We start from the raw sequence: 22,294 nt of genomic DNA on the forward strand, positions 1-22,294 counted from the left end.
CTCAAAAAAGTTATTGAAATGCTCATGGATCCCAAAAAGCAAAAAAGCCTTATTTTCCAAATAGACATGTTACAAAAGGATGGTCTTCCACTCCCCACACACATACAATGAAAATTACTCAACAAGTTTGTATGTTAATCCAGGCTACATTTTAAAATTCCTATCATACTACACTATTGAATATTGCATGCACAAAACAATACAAAATTGTATTCCACTCAGATGGGATATCTGTCATTTGTTAGTTGTACATGCCTTGGACAATTAGTTGCTCTGCATTGAACTTGGAAATGTTAAGAGGACAATGTGTTTAATTGCAAACAGTGTTATGTTAGTATTACAAAGTTTCAAGTTATCCTATAGATGCAATGACAAAGCTTAAAGTATAACTGAGAAATTGCCTTAGAATGAATTATAATAAGGAACAGGTGTTTGTGATTGTAGGCTAATACAGAAAGATTATATTTACATTGGAAACAAGGAGGGATGAAATGCATGGAAATTCCCACAACACTCTGAAGTAATGAAGTCTTACTCTGGAGATTCCTGGTAAAATAGGAATAGGAATCTAGGTTAGGGGCTTGAATGGGAGATACCTGTTTTATCATTGTATAGCTGAGTAGATGAATATTAATTTTGTCCAAGAATATATTTCTGTGAAGTAAATTATACTACATGCACCTCAATTGGAAATATTCATGATAACGAGCAAATGAAATTCAAGAACAAGTTCCATGTCTCTTTATCCAGTGTATACACACACTTAGAGATGCATTTCCCCAAATATCTCATAATTTGAAGGAACCAGCAGACAGGCCTATACAGCCTATGTTTAAGCCTAAGAACTATGGCGTTTTAATATCATGGCAACAAACAGATCCTACGAACATATCTAAAAGGAAGGTTCAACTCTCTGGGATACGAATACTGCTTCTGAATCTGGAGACTTTCTGGTTGGTTGATTTATAGATAGCTACTGATAGATGTCGTTTCTTGCTCCCCTTCTCCCCAAGTGTAATTGATCTACTGCTGAATATTTACTACTGGGGTAATAACAAAAAGAAAAGTTTACATTGTGGTATCTTGGTTAGCCCTATCTGATCATTTCCCTTGTTAGACATCACTGTGAAACAGTTTAAGATCATTTTTAAATGTTTTGCTTGGATTAATGAGTCAGAGACTCAGCTGAGCTCAAGGGAGGTTATTTGTATGAAATATCTGACTTTACCTTCTGAAATGGGTATAATTACCATTTGTACAATCAGCATAAGAACAGGAGTAGGCCATTTAACCTCTAATCCTTTTCCACCATTCAGTGAGATCAAGGCTGATCTGTGACCTAACTCCACGTACCCACCTTTTCCCTATATTAAAGTTTATTTAATAATGTCACAAGTAGGCTTACATTAAGACTGCAATGAAGTTACTGTGAAAATCCCCTGGTCGCCACACTCCAACGCCTGTTTGGGTACACTGAGGGAGAATTTAGCATGGCCAATGCTCCTAACCAGCATGTCTTTTGGACTGTGGGAGGAAACCAGAGCACCCGAAGGGAATCCACGCAGATACAGAGAGACCGTGCAAACTCCACACAGACAATGACCCAAGGTGGGAATCGAACCTGGTGCTGTGAGGCAGCAGTGATGGCCACTGTACCTTTCTGTGCCATTCTGGAATACCTCTGGTTAATAAATATCTATTAGAAACATAGAAACTAGAAGCAGGAGTAGGCCATTTCGCCCTTTGACCCTGCTGTGTCATTCATTTTGATCATGGCTGATCATCAAAATCAATATCCTGATTTCCCCCCCCCCCCCATATCCCTTGATCCCTTTATCCCCTGGAGCTATATCTAATTTCTTCTCGAAATCAGATGACGTTTTGGCCTCAACTACTTTCTGTGGTAGTGAATTCCACAGATCCACCACCCTCTGGGTGAAGAAATTTCTCCTCACAGTCCTAAAAGGTTTATCCTCTTATCCTCAAACTATGACCCCTAGTTCTGGACTCCCCCACCATTGGGAACATTCTTTCTGAATCTACCCTGTCTAACCCTGTTACATTTTATAAGTTTCTGAGATTTTCCCACCCCCCAACCCTTCTAAACTCCAGTGAATATAATCCTAACCAACTTAGTCTCTCCTCATATGACAGACCTGCCATCCCAGGAATCAGCCTGGAAAACCTTCGCTGTACTCCTTCTGTAGCAAGGACAGCCTTCCTCGGATAGGGACACCAAAACTGCACACAATACTCCAGGTGTGGTCTCACCAACACCCTACACAATTGCAGCACAATATCCCTATACTTAAATCCTGCCACTATGAAGGCCAACATGCCATTTGCCGCCTTTTCTGCCTGCTGTACCTGCGCGCTTACTTTCAGTGACTGATGCACGAGGACACTAAGGTCTTGCTGAGTATCCATCTCTCTTAATTTGCACCCATTCAAGTAACAATCTGTCTTCCTAATTTTGCTACCAAAGTGGATAAATGGATAACCTCACATTCAGTTTTAAAATTAGCCATCTATCTCGCATCAATGCCATTTGTGGAAGAGTTCCAAATTTCTACCACCCTTTGTGTTTCTTAATTTAACCTTTGAAAGGTCAAGCTCTTAATTTTTAGACCATAGCTGCTAGTCCTGGAGTTCCCAACCAACAGAGGTAGAATAGATAAGCAAAGCTGTCTGTTCCCCTTAATACCTTGAAAACATTCTATTATCGCAATAGTTAATAAATATGGTGTGTGGTTGAGACCAGGGCACCATTCATTGTGCCTAACTAATTAGAATATCTATCCCTACTATATTTCCTGCTCCTCAGCCAATTACCTACCTTGGCTAATAGTGTCTTCTGAAAGACTTTATCAAATGCCTTCTGTAAGTGTATATATTTGCAGAATGAAGAAGTAGAAAATGATTGAACATTGTAGTGGAATTTGTATATGCCTCCTGGTATCAGTTTTAAAGCGGTAGATTTTATAAATGTGGAGATTTGCTACATTTAACAAAGGCAGAGTGGTTTTAATGGGGGATTGAACTTTAGACATGAAAGGCAAGATAGAATGGCATACAAGAAATCTCTAATTCCTGAATATATCTCCTATCAGTAGTCATGTATCTTGAGATTGTACATGTATGATGTTGGTGTGCATTAATAACATTAATGTTATTAATTATTAATGTTCTATTCTTTGCTCACACTGTGACAATAACATTTCTTCAGAGGACAGGTCTCCTTCAAAATCTGGAACACCACCTCATGGAAATGGTCTGAAACACTTCTGGGATCAGCACGTATCCAGTGGTCACAGAAAAGGACCTTCAAGTGAAGGTAGAACTACTCCACAACCCAAGGCGACATCAAATAAATTATTTTATGCTTCTGATGGTATGCACCAGAAAAACAAAAGCAGCAGCTTCACTGGATATGACACTGATAGCAGTCAAGATTCAAAGGACAAAGGCCATGGTAGGAATAGGGGTAAGGGTAAGGTTTGGAAACCCTCACGGGAAACACTGAATGTAGACAGTATTTTTGAGGAAGGTAACAGAAGACAAGGGAGTCCAAAGCACAAATCAAGCTCTGCTGACCAACCAGTACATAGCAGAGGACTAAACTCTAATGATAACCGAAAGCCCAAAGGATTATTGACTATATATGAAGATGAACTCAAACAAGGAAGTGGAAGTTCTTCTTTGGTAATTGATGGAAAATCAAGTCAAGAAAAAACCAAAAATAACATCACTGACAACTTAAAAATTCACAGCTCTAGCCGTCAAATGCAGAGAATTGAACCTGGGCATGAAAGTAATGATCGACTCAACAACGGTGCTTCTAGTCATGACACTTGGAATATGGATACTTTCAATGGAAAGCACATGAAGAGCACCCAAGATGCATTTTGCAACAGGTAACTCTTTTTTGCTTTCATTTTCAAACTGGCCTGCTGTTTTCAATTCTAATTTTATAATGTACTAAAATTCTAGTAAAATTGTGGTTTTTGTATTTTTTTAAATAATCCATACTATTTCAAGATCTCTCACTATCTGTAATATATTTAAGAAAAAATTGCAACTGTGCACACTTCCTGTCTGCACCGAGCTATTGCTTACCACAATTTTTGTGTTGAACTTTTTATCCTTTCTGATTTCCAGTGTCCACATTGATAATGGGATTCTCTTGTGCAATTTTTGGTGCATGAGGAGAAAGTTTTCTTTCCACCTGAGGCAGCTCAGTTACTAGGTTTCTCTGGAGCAATTTGTCTCCTTGGGTAGTTGCTTTCAAAATTAATATTTTAAATTTGTCGCTGTTTTAAAATAAAATCATTTATGGGCTCACTGGCTAGGCCAGGATTTATTACCCATCCCCAGTTGCCCTTCAGAAGGGTTGCCTTCTTGAGCCACTGCAATCTGTGATGTGTAGGTAGGAAGTTCCAGGTTTTTGACCCAGCAACGATGAAGGAATGGCGATTATATTTCCAAGTTCGGATGGTGAGTGATTTAGTGAGGAACTTCCAGGTGGTGGTGTTCCCAAGTATCTGCTGCCCTTGTCCTTCCAGATGGTAGTGGACATGGTTTTGGAAGATGCTGTTTAAGGAACCTTGGAGAGTTCCTGCAGTGCATCTTGGCTGCCACTGTGTATCGGTGATGGAGGGATTGAATGTTTGTAGAAGGGGTAGCAATCAAGTGGGCTGCATTGTCTTGGATGTCGAGCTTCTTGTGTTCTTGGAGCTGCACACATCTAGTTAACACTCCTGACTTGTTCCTTGTAGATAGTGGACAGGCTTTGGTGGGGAGGGGTGTGTGTGTGTCACAAGATGAGTTACTCACTACAGGGTTTCTAGTCTTTGACATGCTCTGGTAGCTGCAATATTTATCTGGCGAGTCCAGTTCTGTTTCTGGTCAATGGTAACTTCCAGGATGTTGATAGAGGGAGATTCAGTGATGGTAATACCATCGAATGTCAAGGGGGGATGGTTAGATCTCTTGTTGAAGATGGTCATTGCTTGGCATTTGTGTGGCATGGATGTTACTGGCCACTTGTCACCCCAAGACAGGATAGTGTCCAAGTCTTGCTGCATTTGGCCGTGAACTGCTTCAATGTCTGAGGAGTCATGAATGATGCTGAACATTGTGCAGTCCTTGACAAACTTCTGACCTAATGGTAGAAGGAAGGGAAGGTTATTGATGAAGCAACTGAAGATGGTTGGGCTGAAGATTCCGGGGATTGCTAAACTTCATCTATCACTTGCTGCTTTATGCTGTTTGGCACACAAGTAGTCCTGTGTTGTAGCTTCACCCAGGTTGACACTTTATTTTTTGGTATGCCTGGTATTGCTCTTGGCATGCCCTCCTGCACCCTTCATTGAACCAAGGTTGAACTCCTGGGTTGGTGGTAATGGTAGAGTGTGGGATATGCCAGGCCACGAGGTTACAGATTGTGATTGAATACATTGCTGCCTCTGAGCGCCAGGGACCCAGGTTCAATTCCCAGATTGGGTAACTGTCCGTGTGGAGTTTGCATGTTCTCCCTGTGTCTTCATGGGTTTCCTCTGGGTGCTCCGGTTTCCTCCCACACCCTGAAAGACATGCTGGTTAGGTGCATTGACTCAAACAGGCACCGTAGTGTGGCGACTAAGGGAATTTCACAGTAACTTCATCGCAATGTTAATGTAAGCCTTACTTGCGACTAATAACTAAACTTAAATTAATTCTGCTGCTGCTGATGGCCCACAGCTCTTCTTGGATGCACAGTCTTGAGTTGGTAGGTCTGTTCAAAGTCTATCCCATTTAGCACGGTGGTAAGGCCACACAACACAATCGAGAGGCATCTTCAATGTGAAGACCGGAATTCGTCTAATTAGGGACTGCAGTCACTCCTACCAATACGGTCATGGACAGATGGTCCTGCACATCATAATAGAGATCATTAATATGTCAGGAAAAGCAAAGGTCCTAATACTGTGAAAAAGTGAACATGCAATACTTAACCTCTTTCATGGACAATTTGCTTGACTTAAGCAGACCGACTTCTATGTTTACTGGCCTTTCCCAGGGTTTCTTTATTTCAGCTAAAGCTTTTGTTGCAAAGGTTAAAAACCTTTTTCAATTTTTGTTTTTATTTCAAGGCTGCATCAATAGCATCTTAAATACTTGATGTCTGCACCCATTATTTATTCACTATGCTATCAAAATTAACAGTAACATTTTTTTCATTTTTGTGGCAGAATGGTCAAAAAATCCTGAAACCCAACTACTGCTCCAAAGTATTTTATTTTAAGTACAATTTTCTACTGCTTTTGACTTTGCCAATATGTGTTTTAATCATGTTCCACCCAGTGTTTTTTTCGCTCCCACTTCCAGTGCTACTCTTCTAGTCCTATTCCCTTATGTGGGTTTTTAAACAGTCTGCAATTAAATGTTCCAAGATTCACCCATCCAAATTATTTCATGTTTACCCTCACTATTCTCTTCAGTGTAACTCTACCCTTTTCTCCTTGAGAAAAGACTTGATCCCACTAATCTTTTATGTGCTTACTGTTTGAGATAGTCTCCATGATTTGTGGACTCTTGGCGTGGCTCTTGGTTGCTGGTATGTGTAACCTAACTTCCCTTAGACTGTAGTCGTTCGGTACTTGCATAAAACCAGTTAACACTACACTAAATGGGTTACAGAGTGGGTATGTTGTTCTGAGCACTTTTCCAACCCCCCTCAAGAGAGTTTAGCACATGATTGATATCAGTGATACATCATCATCTACTTGACTCATTGGCACATCCATTCTGGCAACCCTTTATGCTACAACTACCACCAAATGTCCTCAAACCTTCTAAACTTGCTGTCAATTTATTACAGTCCACTTGCCACCATAACTTTCCTTTGTTACTCACCAACTCTATTCCATGGCCCACTTTCCCTTGCAGCGTATATTTCATGGATTTGCATTACTTGCCATTCCCTCCACATTACCACCTGCTGATATTTCCAAATATTAAACATTCTTTAATTGTTTCATGAATATAAAAAAACCGCGTACAAATTATGTTCAATTTATATGTATGTACCCATCTGTTTACATAGATGTTATATAGACACTATATATAAGTACATTTTATTTGCAATTGCTATTTCATTTTTATTTTGCCCCTTTGCTTCACATCTTTTAGCTGCTGAGCCTGTATTGCAGAGAAATCCTTGTGCTCACAGATCTACTCTGTTTCTTGTATTATTATGAATGTTTCTATTTAATTAGAAATAATACAAAATAAAAGTACATGGGTGGGATTCTCTGGCCATGCTCGCCTTAAAAGTGGAAAATCCCACCTGAGGTCAATGGACCTTTTCATGGTCCGCTCCCCGCCCACTAAAATTCCCATTGCGGGCAGTATGGGAGAATTCCAGCCCATATTTCTCTAAAATGCAGAATGGATGATCTAGATCCAATCTTGAATGAGCAACAATTTCATCTAGTTAAGCATTTGATATGTAGAGCAATGAGCTTCTGTTCAGTGCCACAACATTTGTATTCATATCATAGAATCATAGAAACCCTACAGTGCAGAAGGAGGCCATTCGGCCCATCGAGTCTGCACCGACCACAATCCCACCCAGGCCCTACCCCCACATATTTTACCCACTAATCCCTCTAACCTACACATCCCAGGACTCTAAGGGGCAATTTTTTAACCTGGCCAATCAACCTAACCCGCACATCTTTGGACTGTGGGAGGAAACCGGAGCACCCGGAGGAAACCCACGCAGACACGAGGAGAATGTGCAAACTCCACACAGACAGTGACCCAAGCCGGGAATCGAACCCGGGACCCTGGAGCTGTGAAGCAGCAGTGCTAACCACTGTGCTACACCCTCATCACGTTCCCCTCCCCACCCCCAGTCATTCCTTCAGTTGAACTAGACCATTCATCTGAAGAATCTTTTACGATCCTTAGCGTATACTTTGCCTTCCTCTCACTACATCACCTGCTTCTGACCCTATCCCAGCCCATAATCTGAAGAAACGGTTACAAACACCTTTTTCACCTCTGGATTCTGCTTCTATCTAGCTCCTCACCTACTCTTTCACCTTTCTCATCAATGCTTTGCTGCCTACATCATATTCTGTGACCTATCCCTGCTCATCCATCAGTCCATCCTTGCTGTGTTCGGGCTTATTTGTATGTTTAAACCTTCTCGTGGCCATAATCTTCGTAATTCTTTCCCGTTTACAGCTCTGATCCAGAACTTGCTATTCCTTCGACTCTGATGTTTAGCAGCTCTCCCTCCTTTTGTTCCATGATTGGCGGCCTTTCCTCAGCCACCTAAAGCCCCCAGCTCTGGATTTCCTGCCCTGAAACCCTATACCTTTTCCACATCTCTTTTTTAAGTCCCTTCTTTAAAACTCACTTCTTGAATTGAGCTGTTATTTACCCATCCTAATGTCTTCTCCTTTGATTCGGTGTCCATTTTCTGTTTGACTGTCTGGTGAAGCATGTGGGTATATTTTCTATGTTAGAGGCATTGTATAAATGTAAGTTGTTGTAGATGTTGAAACTGTGTCCTGGTCTAATTTTGGCCTGTTTTATAGTTGTGCTTCACTTGAAAGACTACATTTGTTCTTGACTCATTATGGGAACTTCCTAGGAAATAAACTAGTAATAACTTTATTCTGTGTGCATCCGCTTTCAACTTTATCATTTTAAATTGTTTTGTCCGTGCTTTAGATGGGAACTGACTAGGCACTTTATACTGCAGGTACATACTTATACCAATGAAGTTTTCATTAGCGCCACCACTTGTTGGAGAGTGTAATTACAGAATGACGCCTAGCAGTGGGCATTTCCTACCATAAATCTGGATTTAGGAATTTAAAATTAAAATAAATAACACTGAAGAATATATGACTTTAAACACTTAAGTGAACATGTCTGGGCACCCTGATCCAAATCTCAACTGCCTTCTAACCCTACTTTATCTGTGGATTGCAATTTTTCTTGACAGTGTGCGCCTTGAATGTTGTCACAAAACAATTTGTAATATATTAAGAATTTTGCACCTGAACTTTTAGTGATTTTTTTCAATCCTCGGGTTAAAGATGGGACCATTATGGTTTTTTTTCCAATCCTGACACAAATTGGAGGTGAGATATTGGTGACTTTTGTCATTCAACACTTGATGACTTTCTCCTATTTGGAGGTGGATTGAGATTAGAAGAATTTCTGTCGGAGCCTTGCAGCCAACAGTGAAAGTATTTTGTTCTATACCATTTAAATAGATTTAAATCTGAATTTCAGTGGTATTTGCTCTGCTGCCTAGTTCCAACTATTCCTAAACTTTCTTGCATCAGTTATCTTGCAGAATTAATGTCAGAAACTTTTAATTGAGATATAAATATAACTGCAAACTGGGAAAATCACATTTATGAATTGCTTTACAATATAATTTTTTGAAACATCCTCGTAATTAAAATAAGGTATGTATGATAGCATGTTAAAATGAATTGTGTATAAATTTGAGTACCTTGGATATAAATGGAACCCAAAAGGATGAGATTGATTCAAATTGCTGCTATGGTGAAGACTGGTGTCAAAGTTGTGGACTGCTTCAACAAATAAAATATTCTTAGGAGTTTACATCTAAATTTTCTATTTTGTGCATTTCAGGAATCAGCACGAATTACATAAACCTGATGCATGTCCCAGTCTGTCAAACAGTAGAGTTCCAGTTACCGAAGGTAAGGTTTGCCCTATCATTCTGTATATTGCATAATTTGCAGTCATGAATTTTTATGAAATATTTTGTGAATTATAATTAGGAGGATGTACAATGCCTGTAAAACAGAGCTTAAAGAATTTGATTCATTGGCAGTTGAAATTCCAAAACATTCAGATTGAAGGAATTGAACACAACATTGGAGTGAAAATTAAAATGACTAAAGTTGATGAACTTTAATTGTAATTTTGATTGATGTGCAATAGCTGTACACTAGTCCTTTTCATAATTCTGCCCAGTAATTATTGCAGTCTTATGTTGATTCTTCCCTACACGTAGCAACTTTCTGCAGATGCATTTAGAATTATGTTTGATCTATACTATTGTTGGTGCTTAAAAATCTTCTGATATTTTCAAAGATTACAAAGACGCACTTTCAGTTTTGTATGACAAAGGCCCTCTTTGAAATTGTTAGAATTCTCTGTCTTTCTCGGTCATTGAAGGAACTGCTAGTTTTTTTAACCAAAGTTGTTTTATTTATGCTCTTGTAGGCTTCATTGGGTAATGGGTGAATAGCTGTTTAAGATAAGCTGTTTTGAGCTTTACTTGTCCCATTGTTGACTTTGCCTTTGAGTTATTTGCTTTAACCCAACTACCTTGCACTCTTCAGTATTTTTCTTTGAAGTGATTTATCTAATGCCCTTTTAAGTAATGGAATTGACTCTTAGTAACCCACTCATACCACAAATTTAAATAATCCTTTGGGTGAAGGGACAGTTCTTTTAACCTCATCCTTTGTGCTTCTATTATTGATTCTAAGTTTGTGCTCCATTATTATCAACCCTTGGAAGTAATTTTTCATAATACTGAACACTGTCTTTCCTTTCCCCATCACCTTTGTGTTCAAGCATCTCCAGATGTCTCTCTTGCATTTCATTTTTTAAAATTATATTATTTAGCGAGTATTGTCTCTTCTTTCTTCCTACCAAAATGTATTCTTCAGACTTTTCTGCCTTAAATTCCATCTACCATGTGTCTGTTCATTTGTCGGTCTGTCTATTTGCCAGCTTGGCCATCCTTTTCAATCTACTACTAACTTCCTCACTGATTACAACATTTAAAATTAACTTTTAAAATTGTGCCCTTTACCACCAAGTCATTAATGTGTAGTAAAAACAGCAGTGGTCTAAAACTGACCACTGGGAACTCCACTTTGTACCTCCTTCCAGTCTAAAAAGCAATTACTCACATTTTTAAAATTCTTCGGCAATTTCAATATCCATGTTACTCCTGTTACATTTACATCAAATAGAAGAATGTATCAAACATACGACAAGGATTGGTAAAACAATAATATGGATTCCTTTTTTATAAGGCTGTATAAGTGTTACCTGAGAGATTGACCTCTTCATCTGTATTTGAGTAGAGTCATGGGACTACAATATCAAATCCCATCTTTGTGGTACTGATTGAGTGTAGTTTTAAGATTCATTTTGTTAAAGGTAAATGTACATCATATCGCTACATCCCCCTTTTTTCTTTGAGAATCAGACATGAAAGCAAAAGAAAGTCACATTGTGTCTGACTGTACCCTGTTACAAAGTAATAAATTTACAAGTATCTGAAACGTATTGGTGGTTTGCTTAGATACAGACTTAGTTACGATGGAGGCTGCCATATGTTTTCAGAATACTGGTTAGGTGTGCAGTGTTTTCTTGTGTCTTATTCACGATAGATTATTTGGCGTATTGTTCTGATTTGGCGGCTGTTTGGTCTCACGGTCTTACCATTTTATCCTGGTACTTGAAATGATCTTGGTTATGAGTATATGCTGCGATTTTCTGCTGAATACCATGTGGCATCATTTGGGTGTTGGACTCAAACTTTTTGACTGGTGTTCAGGGTGGCTAATTCTACCTGTATGCCAGTCACGAGCAGCTTTCATCATCCCCTGTTTTTCAATAAACGCATCTTTGACTCCTGGGACTACCAACGAGTGATGACTATGACGATGAGTTATCTGCACTTGTCTGCTGAATATTAATCTTACATTGATTCTGCATAGCATGTATGTTCGGAATGGGCGCACACATTCGGTTCAAACTGTTGCGTGGCTTGTTGACTGATGATCTACACTGCAAAATATGATGGTCTTCTCCCGGTGTAAGTGGGGGTCTTCAATGCAGCCCCTTTGGTCTATGGTCCTTTTCATTGTCTTGATGATATCATGAACGGTGACCAAGGGCAGATCCCTGCATGCTTGTAGGCCTACAATCACCAGACCAATGATGTCCACAGTAGAAATAATCTGGGATGACCAGGTGTCACCTGGTCCCAGTTTGGTCATACCAGCTGCTTATATCAGCTATTGTATTGAGTGTGATGGAACTTCTGAGCCCTTGTATGTGGCAAGTTTGGCTGTCGTTGGTTGAATCACCATTAGCCAGTTCTGTGAGTACAAAGATTTCAAACCTGCAAACTGGAAGGATGTTTGTACCTGCAGTAGTATCCAGTTTTGTGTACAATTTGCGCTGTCCCTGCAACTGTGGGCATATAATCTAGATAGTAGTAATTGCCAATATGTTCTTTAATGTTCACCTTGTGGGATATCTGTTCACTTTTTGTGCTGATGTTCTGGTTATCCTCATCTGATTGGCTAAATAGTTCATGGATTGTATTTTGCTGATGGCTGTTATGTGCTCCTGGTTGATTAGGTTGCTGTATCTGTCTGGCCTCTGGTTGTGGCTTCCAGCCTTTGCTTTCTGCATTGGTGCTTTCAGTGTCCTCTGATGCCCCGTGCCTTCTATATATTATTAGAAGCTTGGTCATTTCTGAGGCTGCGCCATCCATGTAGCCAATACAGGCAAGTCTGTAAGCAGTTGTGCCAATGATGGATGAATTGTGCAAAGCTGTAGATTCTGTCTGTCTTCCCAGTTGGATAACTTTGTACTTGCATCCACTTTGACTGTTTCCATGTTGTAACCTTTGGGTTGGTTCAAAAAGTATTTTTCAAAAACTTATTTTGGGATAGGTGCTATCACAAGCTTGACTATTCTGCTGGCTAACTCTGATGCTATAAAGTTGCAATCATGCTCATTATCCCTGACTCTACTTATGAATTGATCAAAAGTCTCTGTTAGTTGTTGTCTAAAAGACATGAATTCCAGACCACGTAAATTGAGCTTCACTGGTTATTGAACTTCACATATTGACCAGAATTTATCTGATTATTTTTTAAGGTCCAACAGACCTGAAGTTCAGCCTGTGAATGCCTGCATTGTCTATAGCAAATTTAATCTTAATGGTTTGTTAATGTGGTTTGGAAATATCAAGGTCCAGAAAACACAGCTCTGCATTTTGACGAAACTAAGTGAACTCAGATACGAGAACCATTGCTGTCTAATTGAGTGAGAGTTTTGTGGCTTTTTATAGAATTATTAAAAATATGTATCGGGAACAAATATTCAGGGTTTTGACAGTTCGGCTTCTTGAGTTGCAGTACCTTAAGTGGCCACAGTCTTAGCTGATCATAGATTGTAGCTTGACTGTAATGGTGATGCTGTTGAGCTGTTGTTGGTTTCCTGGTTCAGGTTAAGCTCTGTCCACAAAACAATGATCTGGTGTGAAAATGAGCAGCAGGCTTCAAGGAGAAAATTTATCAGATGATAAAATACTTTTGCATCCTTCCTCTTACTATTAGGCAATGTTGGGAGCTGTTTATTGGATGGACTGTTTTTCCCTAGCCCAATGTCCAGAGTTTAATCAGCCCCTGGACTTCCTGAAGGGATAGAAAGCAGCAGTAATGGATTCTTTCTCTGTGGAGTACTGCTTAAAGCTTTAATCTCTGTTCATGCACAAACTTTGTAAGCTTATACAAATTAAACTCTCCCAAATTTGAATAATTTTACCAGGATCTGGTGCCTGCTGGCTGGACTGAGGTGTGATGTTCCAGAATAAAGTTACAGTATGCAGGATCCCTACAGTGCTGCAGAATCACTTACACATGATGAATTAGTGCTTAATGATTGTTTCAATTCCACACCAGTTCTTTTGCAGCATATGAAAGAATTGAGGCTTGTGTGCTTCTTGGTCAAATGCTGCCACTGTGTTACATTCTTCTAGATTGGGTGCATTGACCCAAACAGGCGCTGGTCTGTGGCGACTAGGGGAATTTCACAGTAACTTCATTGCAGTGTTAATGTAAGCCTACTTGTGACTAATAAATGAACTTTAACTTTTTTCTACTCAACATAAATATACCAATCATATGACGAGGATTGGTAAAACAATGGTGGGGGGTCTTTATTTGAGGTTAAGACTGTGTTGATGCAGTGTTAACTGGAAGGAAAGCTTTGCATACATCTCTTAACTTCAACATCTATTGTTGTATTCTGAGTACAAAGTCAAGGGACTACTAAACCATATCCTGCCTCGGTGGAAATGATGCACAGTAGTTTAAGATATGCTTCCTCAAAGGTACGTGTACATCATATCACAACAATTGCTATCCATTTTATCCCATGGAAAAAATTATTAGCAAGTTTAATATGCAGTACTTTATCAAAGACCTTTGAAAGACCATGTGCACAAGATCATCTGCAGTGTCCTCAACAATCCTTTCTATTGCCTCATCAAAAAACTCTCAAGTTACTCAGTATGACTTGCCCTTAAATCCATGCTGACTTTCATTATATTTGTTCATGCTTATCCAAATGAGTTTTAATTTTCTCACTGATTATTGTTTCTGAAGGTTTACCCACCACTGATGTTAAACTGATTGGCCTGTAATTGCCAGGTTTTATCCTTCTCTTGAGCAAAGATAGAACAAAGAAAGGTACAGCACAGGAACAGGCTTCGGCCCTCAAGCCTGTGCTGATCATGATGCCTGAACTAAACTAAAAAAAACCTGCTGCCCTTATTTAGTCTGCATCCCTTTTTACCCTCCCTATTCATGTACCCATACAGATGCCCCTTAAATGTTGATAATGTGCCTGCTTCCACCACCATCTCTGTCAGCACGTTCCAGGCACCCACCATTCTCTGCATGAAAAACTTCCCCCGCACATCTCTCTTAAACTTTCCCCCTCTCGTCTTGAAACTGTGCCCCCTTGTAATTGACACTTCCACCCTGTCCTCATAATTTTGTCGATCTCTATCAGGTCTCTCCTCGGCCTCCATCTTTCCGGTAAAAACAATCCTAGTTTATTCATCAAAAAAGAAAATGCTGGAAAATCTCAGTAGGTCTGGCAGCATCTGTAAGGAGAGAAAGAGCTGACATTTCGAGTCCAGACGACCCTTTGTCAAAGTTAAAAGGCATAGAAATTGGGAGATATTTATACTGCAGGGTGAGGGAATTAAAGATGAGTCATAGCCACAGAAACCAGGGAAACCAGCTAATCCACAGGGAGAATAAAGAGTGTGAATGGCCAAACGGCAGAGAAGCTAAAATGAAGATGTTGGTGGGAGAGGGTGGGGGGGGGTAATGGATGGGACAGAGGTAAGATTTAGAAAAGGAGAAGCAATGGGGGAGAAAAGATAAGGGAAGGGGTATAAAGTGGGGGGGGAGGGGGGGCGGGGAAGAAAAATGAAGAAAGACAATAAAGAAATAAAAGGTAGAGAACAGTAAAAAAAATTTAAATAAAATAGAATGAAAACAAAGGGGTTGAGGTGGGGTAGAGCAAATCATCTGAAGTTGTTTAATTCGATGTTGAGTGGTGTTCATTCATCCGTTGTCGTAGCGGATGTATGATCTCCCCAATGTACCCAGTGTTATGAATGAACACTGCTCGACAATCACCAGGCAGGAGTGTTCTCTTCCTGTTGGGGAGCACTTCAGTCATGGGCATTCGGCCTCTGATCTTCGGGTAAGCGTTCTCCAAGGCAGCTATCACAACACATGACAATGCAGAATTGCTGAGCAGAAACTGATAGCCAAGTTCCACACACATGAGGACGGCCTCAACCGGGATCTTGGGTTCATGTCACACTATCTGTAACCCTCACGACTTGCCTGGGCTTGCAAAATCTCATGAACTGTCCTGGCTGGAGACAATACACATCTCTTTAACCTGTGCTTAACCCTCTCTCCACTCACATTGTTTGTACCTTTAAGACTTGATTACCTGTAAAGACTCGCATTCCAACCATTATCTTGTAAATTGAGTTTGTGTCTATATATGCCCTGTTTGTGAACACAACTCCTCACGCACCTGATGAAGGGGCAGTACTCTGAACGCTTGTGGCTTGTGCTACCAAATAAACCTGTTGGACTAACCTGGTGTTCTGAGACTTCTTACTGTGCTTACCCTAGTCCCAACGCCGGTATCTCCACAACATTGCAGCAAGCCAAGGATTGATATGTGGACATGGGAGCAGGATCGTGTGTTAAAATGGCAAGCAACTGGAAGGTCAGGGTCCTGATTGCGCACAGACCGAAGGTGCTCAACAAAGTGATCACCCAGTCTACGCCTGGTCTCTCCGATATAGAGGAGACCACATTGGGAGCAGCGAATACAATACACCAAATTGAAAGACGTGCAAGTGAAACACTGCTTAACCTGGAATGAATGTTTTGGACCTTGGATGGTGAGCTAGGAGAGGTGTTAGACCTTCTGCGGTTGCATGGGAAGGTGCCATGAGTGACAGGAGAGGTGTTGGGTAGAGTGAAGGAGTGGACTAAGTTATCCCAGAGGTCTCTGTGGAATGCTGACTGAGGGAGTGAAGGGAAGATGTGTTTGGTGGTGGCATCACACTGGAGTTGGCGAAAATGGCGGAGGGTTATGCTTTGCATGCGGAGGCTGGTGGGGTGAAATGTGAGAACAAGGGGGACTCTATCCTTCTTCTGGGAGGGAGGAGAGAGGGTAGGGTCATGGCGCGGGAGATGGACCGCATGCTGTTGAGGGCCCTGTTGACAACTGTAGATGGGAATCCACAGTTGAGGAAAAAGGAGCACATATTAGAGGCACCACTTTGGAAAGTGGCATCATCGGAACAAATGCGATGGAAGCGAAGGAGCTGAGAGAAAGGGATGGAGTCCGTACAGGACGTAGGATGTGAAGAGCTGTAGTCCAGATAGCTGTGGGAGTCAGTGGGCTTGTAGTGGATATTGGTAGTCTATTGCCGGAAATGGAGACAGAAAGGTCAAGGAAGGGAAGTGTCTGAGATGGACCAGGTGAAGGCGATGGAGGGGTGGAAACTGGAAGCGAAGTTGAGGAATTTTTCGAGGTCTGGACGAGAGCATGAAGCGGCACCAAAATAGTCATCGATGTACCAGTAAAGGAGTTGTGGGAGGGGACCTGGGTAGGCCTAGTTTATTCAACCTTTCCTCATAGCCAATGCCCTCGAGACCAGGCAACATCCTGGTGAACCTTTTTTGCACTCATTCCAAAGCTTCCACGTCCTTCTGATAGTATGGTGACCAGAACTGCACACTACAAATGCGGCCTAACCAAGTTTTTATATAGCTACAACATGATTTCCCAACTCTTGTACCCAATGTCCCTGCTGATGAAGGCAAGCATGCCATATGCTTTCTTAATCATCTTGGCCACGTATGTTGCTACTTGCAGGGAACTGTGGACCTGCACGCCCAGTCCCCTCTATGTTACTGTTCCTAAGCGTTCTGTCATTTTCTGTATAATTCACACCTCAATTTGATCCTCTCAAATGCATCACCTCACATTTGTCCGGATTAAACTCCATCTGCCATTTCTGTGCCCAAGTCTCCAATCTATCTATATCCTGTTGTATCCTCTGACAATCCCTGGCATCATCAGCAACTCCACCAATCTTCATGTCATCTGCAAACTTACTGACCAGACCCAATACATTTTCCTCTAGATCATTCATACATACTAAAAGAAACAGAGGTCCCAGCATTGATCCCTGCAGAACACCACTAGCTACAGATCTCCATTCTGAAAAACACCCTTCCGTCGGTAGTCTCTGTCTTCGATAATCAAGCCTGTTCGGTATCCATCTAGCCAACACACCCCAAATCCCATGTGATTTTAGTTTTTCTACCAGTCTGCCATGTGGGATCTTGTCAAACCATATAAACCATATAAACTACATCCACAGCCCTTCCCTCATTAATTATCTTTGTCACCTCTTCAAAAAATTCAATCAGGTTGGTGAGACATGACTTTCCCCCTACAAAACTATGCTGCTTGACACTAGTCCATTTTCTTCCAAATGTTCTGTCCCTCAGTATCTTCTCCAAAAGCTTCCCCATCACTGACGTCAAGCTCACCGACCGATAATTTCTTGGATTATTCTGCTTTCTTGCTTAAACAAAAGAACAGCATTGGCTATTCTCCAGTCATCTTGTCTGTGGTCAAAGAGGATGTGAAGATATCTGTTAAGGTCCCAACTATTTCTTCCCACAGTAACCTGGGATAAATCCCATCTGGCCCTGGGGATTTGTCTACTTTAATGCAATCGAGGATAGTCAACACTTCCTTTTTCGATATATTGACATTCTCTGGGCCATTCACACACTCGTCCCTGACTTCAACATCCGTTGTATCCTTCTCCTTGGTGAATACCGATACAAAGTACTCATTAAGGATCTCACCTACTTCCTGTGGCTCCACGCATAACTTGCCTCCTTTGTCTTCGAGTAGGCCTACTCTTTTGCTACCCTCTTAATGTTTAACATTTTGAATTTTTTTTAGTTCTTTGGCACCACTCTGCATCTGGAGAAGATTGAAAGGCTGTGACCAGCACCTTAGCAATTTCTACCCTACTTGAATCAGCAGCTAGGTTGCATCCCATCCAGGCCAGATGACTTACCCACTTTAAACATTACCAGCCTTTTTAATATCTCCTCTTTATTTCTACTACTTCGAGAATTTCAACAGCCTCCTTATTTACAGTAGCTTTGATGAAATACCCTTCCTTGGCAAACACTGATCCAAATTCTCATTTAGTATCCCTCCCTTGTATTCTGGCTGTGCCATTTTGACTCTTATTTGGTGCCACAACACCTCTGACAAACTGTTTTCTGTTAACATGACCATAAAGGACCTTTGGATTTATGCTAACTACTAATCAGATTGTGTACTTTCTTTGCCTTTCTTATTACCTTTTTCGCTTGTTGCTTGTCAAAAGTTAGCTGACTTATCCCTTTTTGGCAGTAGGCTGTAATATCCACTAGCTTCAATTGATTCATGTTTCCAAAACAAATTGGAAAATTACTACACCTGACATTTCATTGTTAATTTATGCCAATGATTGAAGTTTGAAGACCATCCCCAGCATGGTGATTTACAAAATCTTTGAGCCCCATTCACCCTTTTAATGTATTTTGCATTGTGTCCTTATTTATTTTGTTGCATCCTCTTTAGGTATTTTTGTGTCAGAGCATAAACTGTGTAAAGTTGAAGACGGCACCATCATCAGTAATGGGGCAGAGAGAGAGGGAAATATGCAAAATGTTCAATGTTTAGTGTTGGAGGAGGTTGCAGTCATATTGAGAGATGCGGCCATAAAGATATTGAAGCAAAAGGATCAGAATGTCTAATAGAAGACTCTGGTAACCTGGTACCAATGTATATCATGATGTGGAGATGCCGGCGTTGGACTGGGGTAAACACAGTAAAAAGTCTCACACTACCAATGTATATCAGCATGGCTAGAGATGACAGGTGAGTAGAGAACCTCATGTGAAATACAATGTGGACAACAGTGTTTTAAATAAACTGAAGTTCAGAGGATGGAAAATGACTCCAGAGAGTATTGCAGTAGTCGTCTGGTGGTGACAAAAGCAGTTTTCCATGTTGGATGGACTGGGGCAGAGTTGGGAATTGCATGGAAGGTGAAGGTAGCTGGCTTTTGTGATGGGAGAGGATCTGGGAACAGAAAATCAGCTCATGCTTCAATAGATCATCAAGGTTACAATTAGTCTACTTCAGCTTCAACTGATTGCCAAAGTAGAGCATGGAATTGAATTTTGAGGCAGGAGTCAAAAAGGATGGCTTCAGTCCTACAAACATTTAACTGGGGCAAGTGGTGGCTCTTCCAAAGTGGCAGTCTGGCCATTTTGAGGCAGTGGAAGAATTGAGGGTCGTGGTGGAAAGGTCAAACTTTGCTTGAAAACTTCAGGCAGAATTTTACGAGATTTTTTGTAAGTGGGCGTGAAGCTGGGTCAGTTCCAGATCTGTTTTTTGGACGCGTTTTCAGGGCCAATCTGTCTGCAAAATTTTGGACTAGTCGGTTTCTGGCCAGAGATGCTATGGGTGGGGCTTAATGTGCCCGACAGCCTGTAGAGGGAGGTAGTGCGCATGTACAGACCTCTGATGCTGCACATGCGCATTAACAGTAGCAGGGGTCTGACAGACAAAGAGAGCTGTCAGGCCCCTCTACTGCAGGCAGCCTCAAGTATCCCCACTCCGCCCCGCTGCCCAGACTGATTGCAGACCCGCTCCCTCCCCCACTGATTGCGCCCCTGCCACACTCCCCTACTGATTGCATTGAGTGGCAGCGAGCCCTGCCCCCTGGCATTGCTGAGTGGGCATTACCCTGTGGGCATTGCCCAGATGCCTGATTGGCATTGCCAAGGGATACTGCTAGTCTGGCACTGCCCAAGGGGCATCCCCACCTTCTCCTCGGGGGGGCATCAATGGCTTCCGGTTCCACTGGCGAGGCCAATACAACTGTTCCCCGTTCATGGGGAGCGGGTGTTTTCCTCGCCGGAGAGAACCTCTCCCAGCGAGGCCATAAAGGCAAGTGAGCCCAGATGATTGAGCGCCAGGCTCGCAAAATACATGTTAATTGAGATTTAAATATATTAACCAGCCTCTCGTCCATTTCCAGCCAGAGGCCGACCGCGCTGGAAATGCGGCTGCCCTAAAATCCCGCCGGTCATGAAAACCAACACCATTCACGCTAGCCGCTTTACGCCTGATTTTTATGGCATTTTCCTGCTACAAAACAGGCATAAAGTGGTGGTAAAATCCCACAGTTCATGGCTGCAATTGATATTGCCAAGGGGCAGTACGTAGAAGAGGGTTGCCAGGGATAGATTTTTGGACGAATCTGGGGTATTATGCAGGGATGGCAAGATAAACTATTGATTAGATAATTTGAGTGAAATCAAGAGGGGAAAGTTTATTAAGCAGATCAATGTAGGAAAGTTATTTGTAGAGGATGGTTTGGTTGACCATGTCACGAATCACAGAATAGCTACAAGATTGAAAGAAGCTATTCGGTTCATTGAGTCTGCACTGACACTTTGCAAGACCAGTTTAGCTAGTTCCACTTCTGTCTGCCCTTTCCCCAGAAACCTTCACTTTTTCCCCTTTCATTTATTTATCCAATTCCTTTTTGGAAGTCATGATTGGATTTACTGCTGCTTTCATGCTATCTATTTTAGATTGTGACCACTTGCTGTGTAATAGAGTTTTTCCTCCCGTTTTCTTTGGTGCTTTTCCAATCACTTTCAATCTGTTTCCTCTGGTTTTAGACGATTCTGACAATAGGAACCACTTCTCTCTACTCATGATTTTGAAAGCCTCCATCAAATCTCTTAATCTTCTGTAAGGAGAACAACCCCAGTTCCAGTTAATCTGCATAACTAAAGTCCTTCATCCTCAGATCCATTTCCAAATCTTTTCTGTGCTCTCTAAAGCCTCCACATCCTCCTTAAAGTGTAATGCATGGAAATGGACACAATGCTCTAGTTAAGGTCAAATCAGAGTTTCATAATAGTTAGGATAGTTTTATAATAAGAGGCTATAATCTCCCTGCTTTTGTATTCTCTGCCTTCTATCCATTATGCCCAGGAGCTTATATGCTTTTTGGCTACTTTCTCAACCTGTTCAATCACCTACGATGGTTCATACCCTGAGGTGTTTTTGTTCCTCTACCCACTTTGGAATTGTTGCCTTTAGTTTATATTGCTTCTCAAGTTCTTCCTAAAAACAATTATCACTTAGCACTTTTCTGCATTAAATTTCATCTACCATGTGTCCACCCATTTCACCAGTTTCGCCATAACCTTTTGAAATCCATTAAACCTCTTTCAGTTCATACTGCATCCAAGTTTTATGTCATCATCAAATTTTGAAGTTGTGCCTTGTACATCCACATCTGTCATCAATATATATTAGGAAACCAGTGGTCCTAGTACTGACCCTTGGACAACGCCACAATGTGCCTCAGTCTGTTTATCACAACACTACTTACTGTCACTCAGCCAACTTCTCGTCCATGCTGCCATTAACCTCACTTACTCCAATATCTTTGACTTTGCTAGAAAACATATTATGTGGCTGCGAGAGCATTGGTTCTGGCTTGAGGTTGAATCTTTCCATTCTATACAGGTCCAACATCCTGCAGAGCTAGCCTCCATGCCTTAGGAATCTAAAGTCTTCATCTTGCATCATCCACGAGCTTCATAAGAGCATTGTGATCATGGAACAGTGTGCTAAAGCTGTGCACTAAGCTGTGCTAAAGTCAGAAATTCAGTGCAGAGGGTTAAAGAGATTCTATGCACTGACAACAATCCCACCCAGGCCCTATCTCCGTAACCCCACGTATTTACCCTGCAAAGCCCCCCGGACACAATTTACCATGGCCAAT

At 41.2% G+C, this 22,294-nt stretch overlaps 1 protein-coding gene across 2 annotated transcripts in view; it reads left to right on the forward strand.

Annotated features, from left to right (window-relative positions):
* The window catches only part of LOC144494321 (ubiquitin carboxyl-terminal hydrolase 53-like), a 98,243-nt gene that overhangs the window by 54,235 nt on the left and 21,714 nt on the right, over nt 1–22,294 (forward strand). For both annotated transcript variants that reach the window (XM_078213819.1, XM_078213820.1), the window contains exons 12-13: nt 3,227–3,914; nt 9,664–9,734. In XM_078213819.1, the coding sequence (XP_078069945.1) occupies nt 3,227–3,914; nt 9,664–9,734 (759 nt within the window). The remainder of the gene's footprint in view (nt 1–3,226; nt 3,915–9,663; nt 9,735–22,294) is intronic.

Source organism: Mustelus asterias, chromosome 1 (assembly GCF_964213995.1).
Source record: "Mustelus asterias chromosome 1, sMusAst1.hap1.1, whole genome shotgun sequence".
Lineage (NCBI taxonomy): Eukaryota > Metazoa > Chordata > Chondrichthyes > Carcharhiniformes > Triakidae > Mustelus > Mustelus asterias.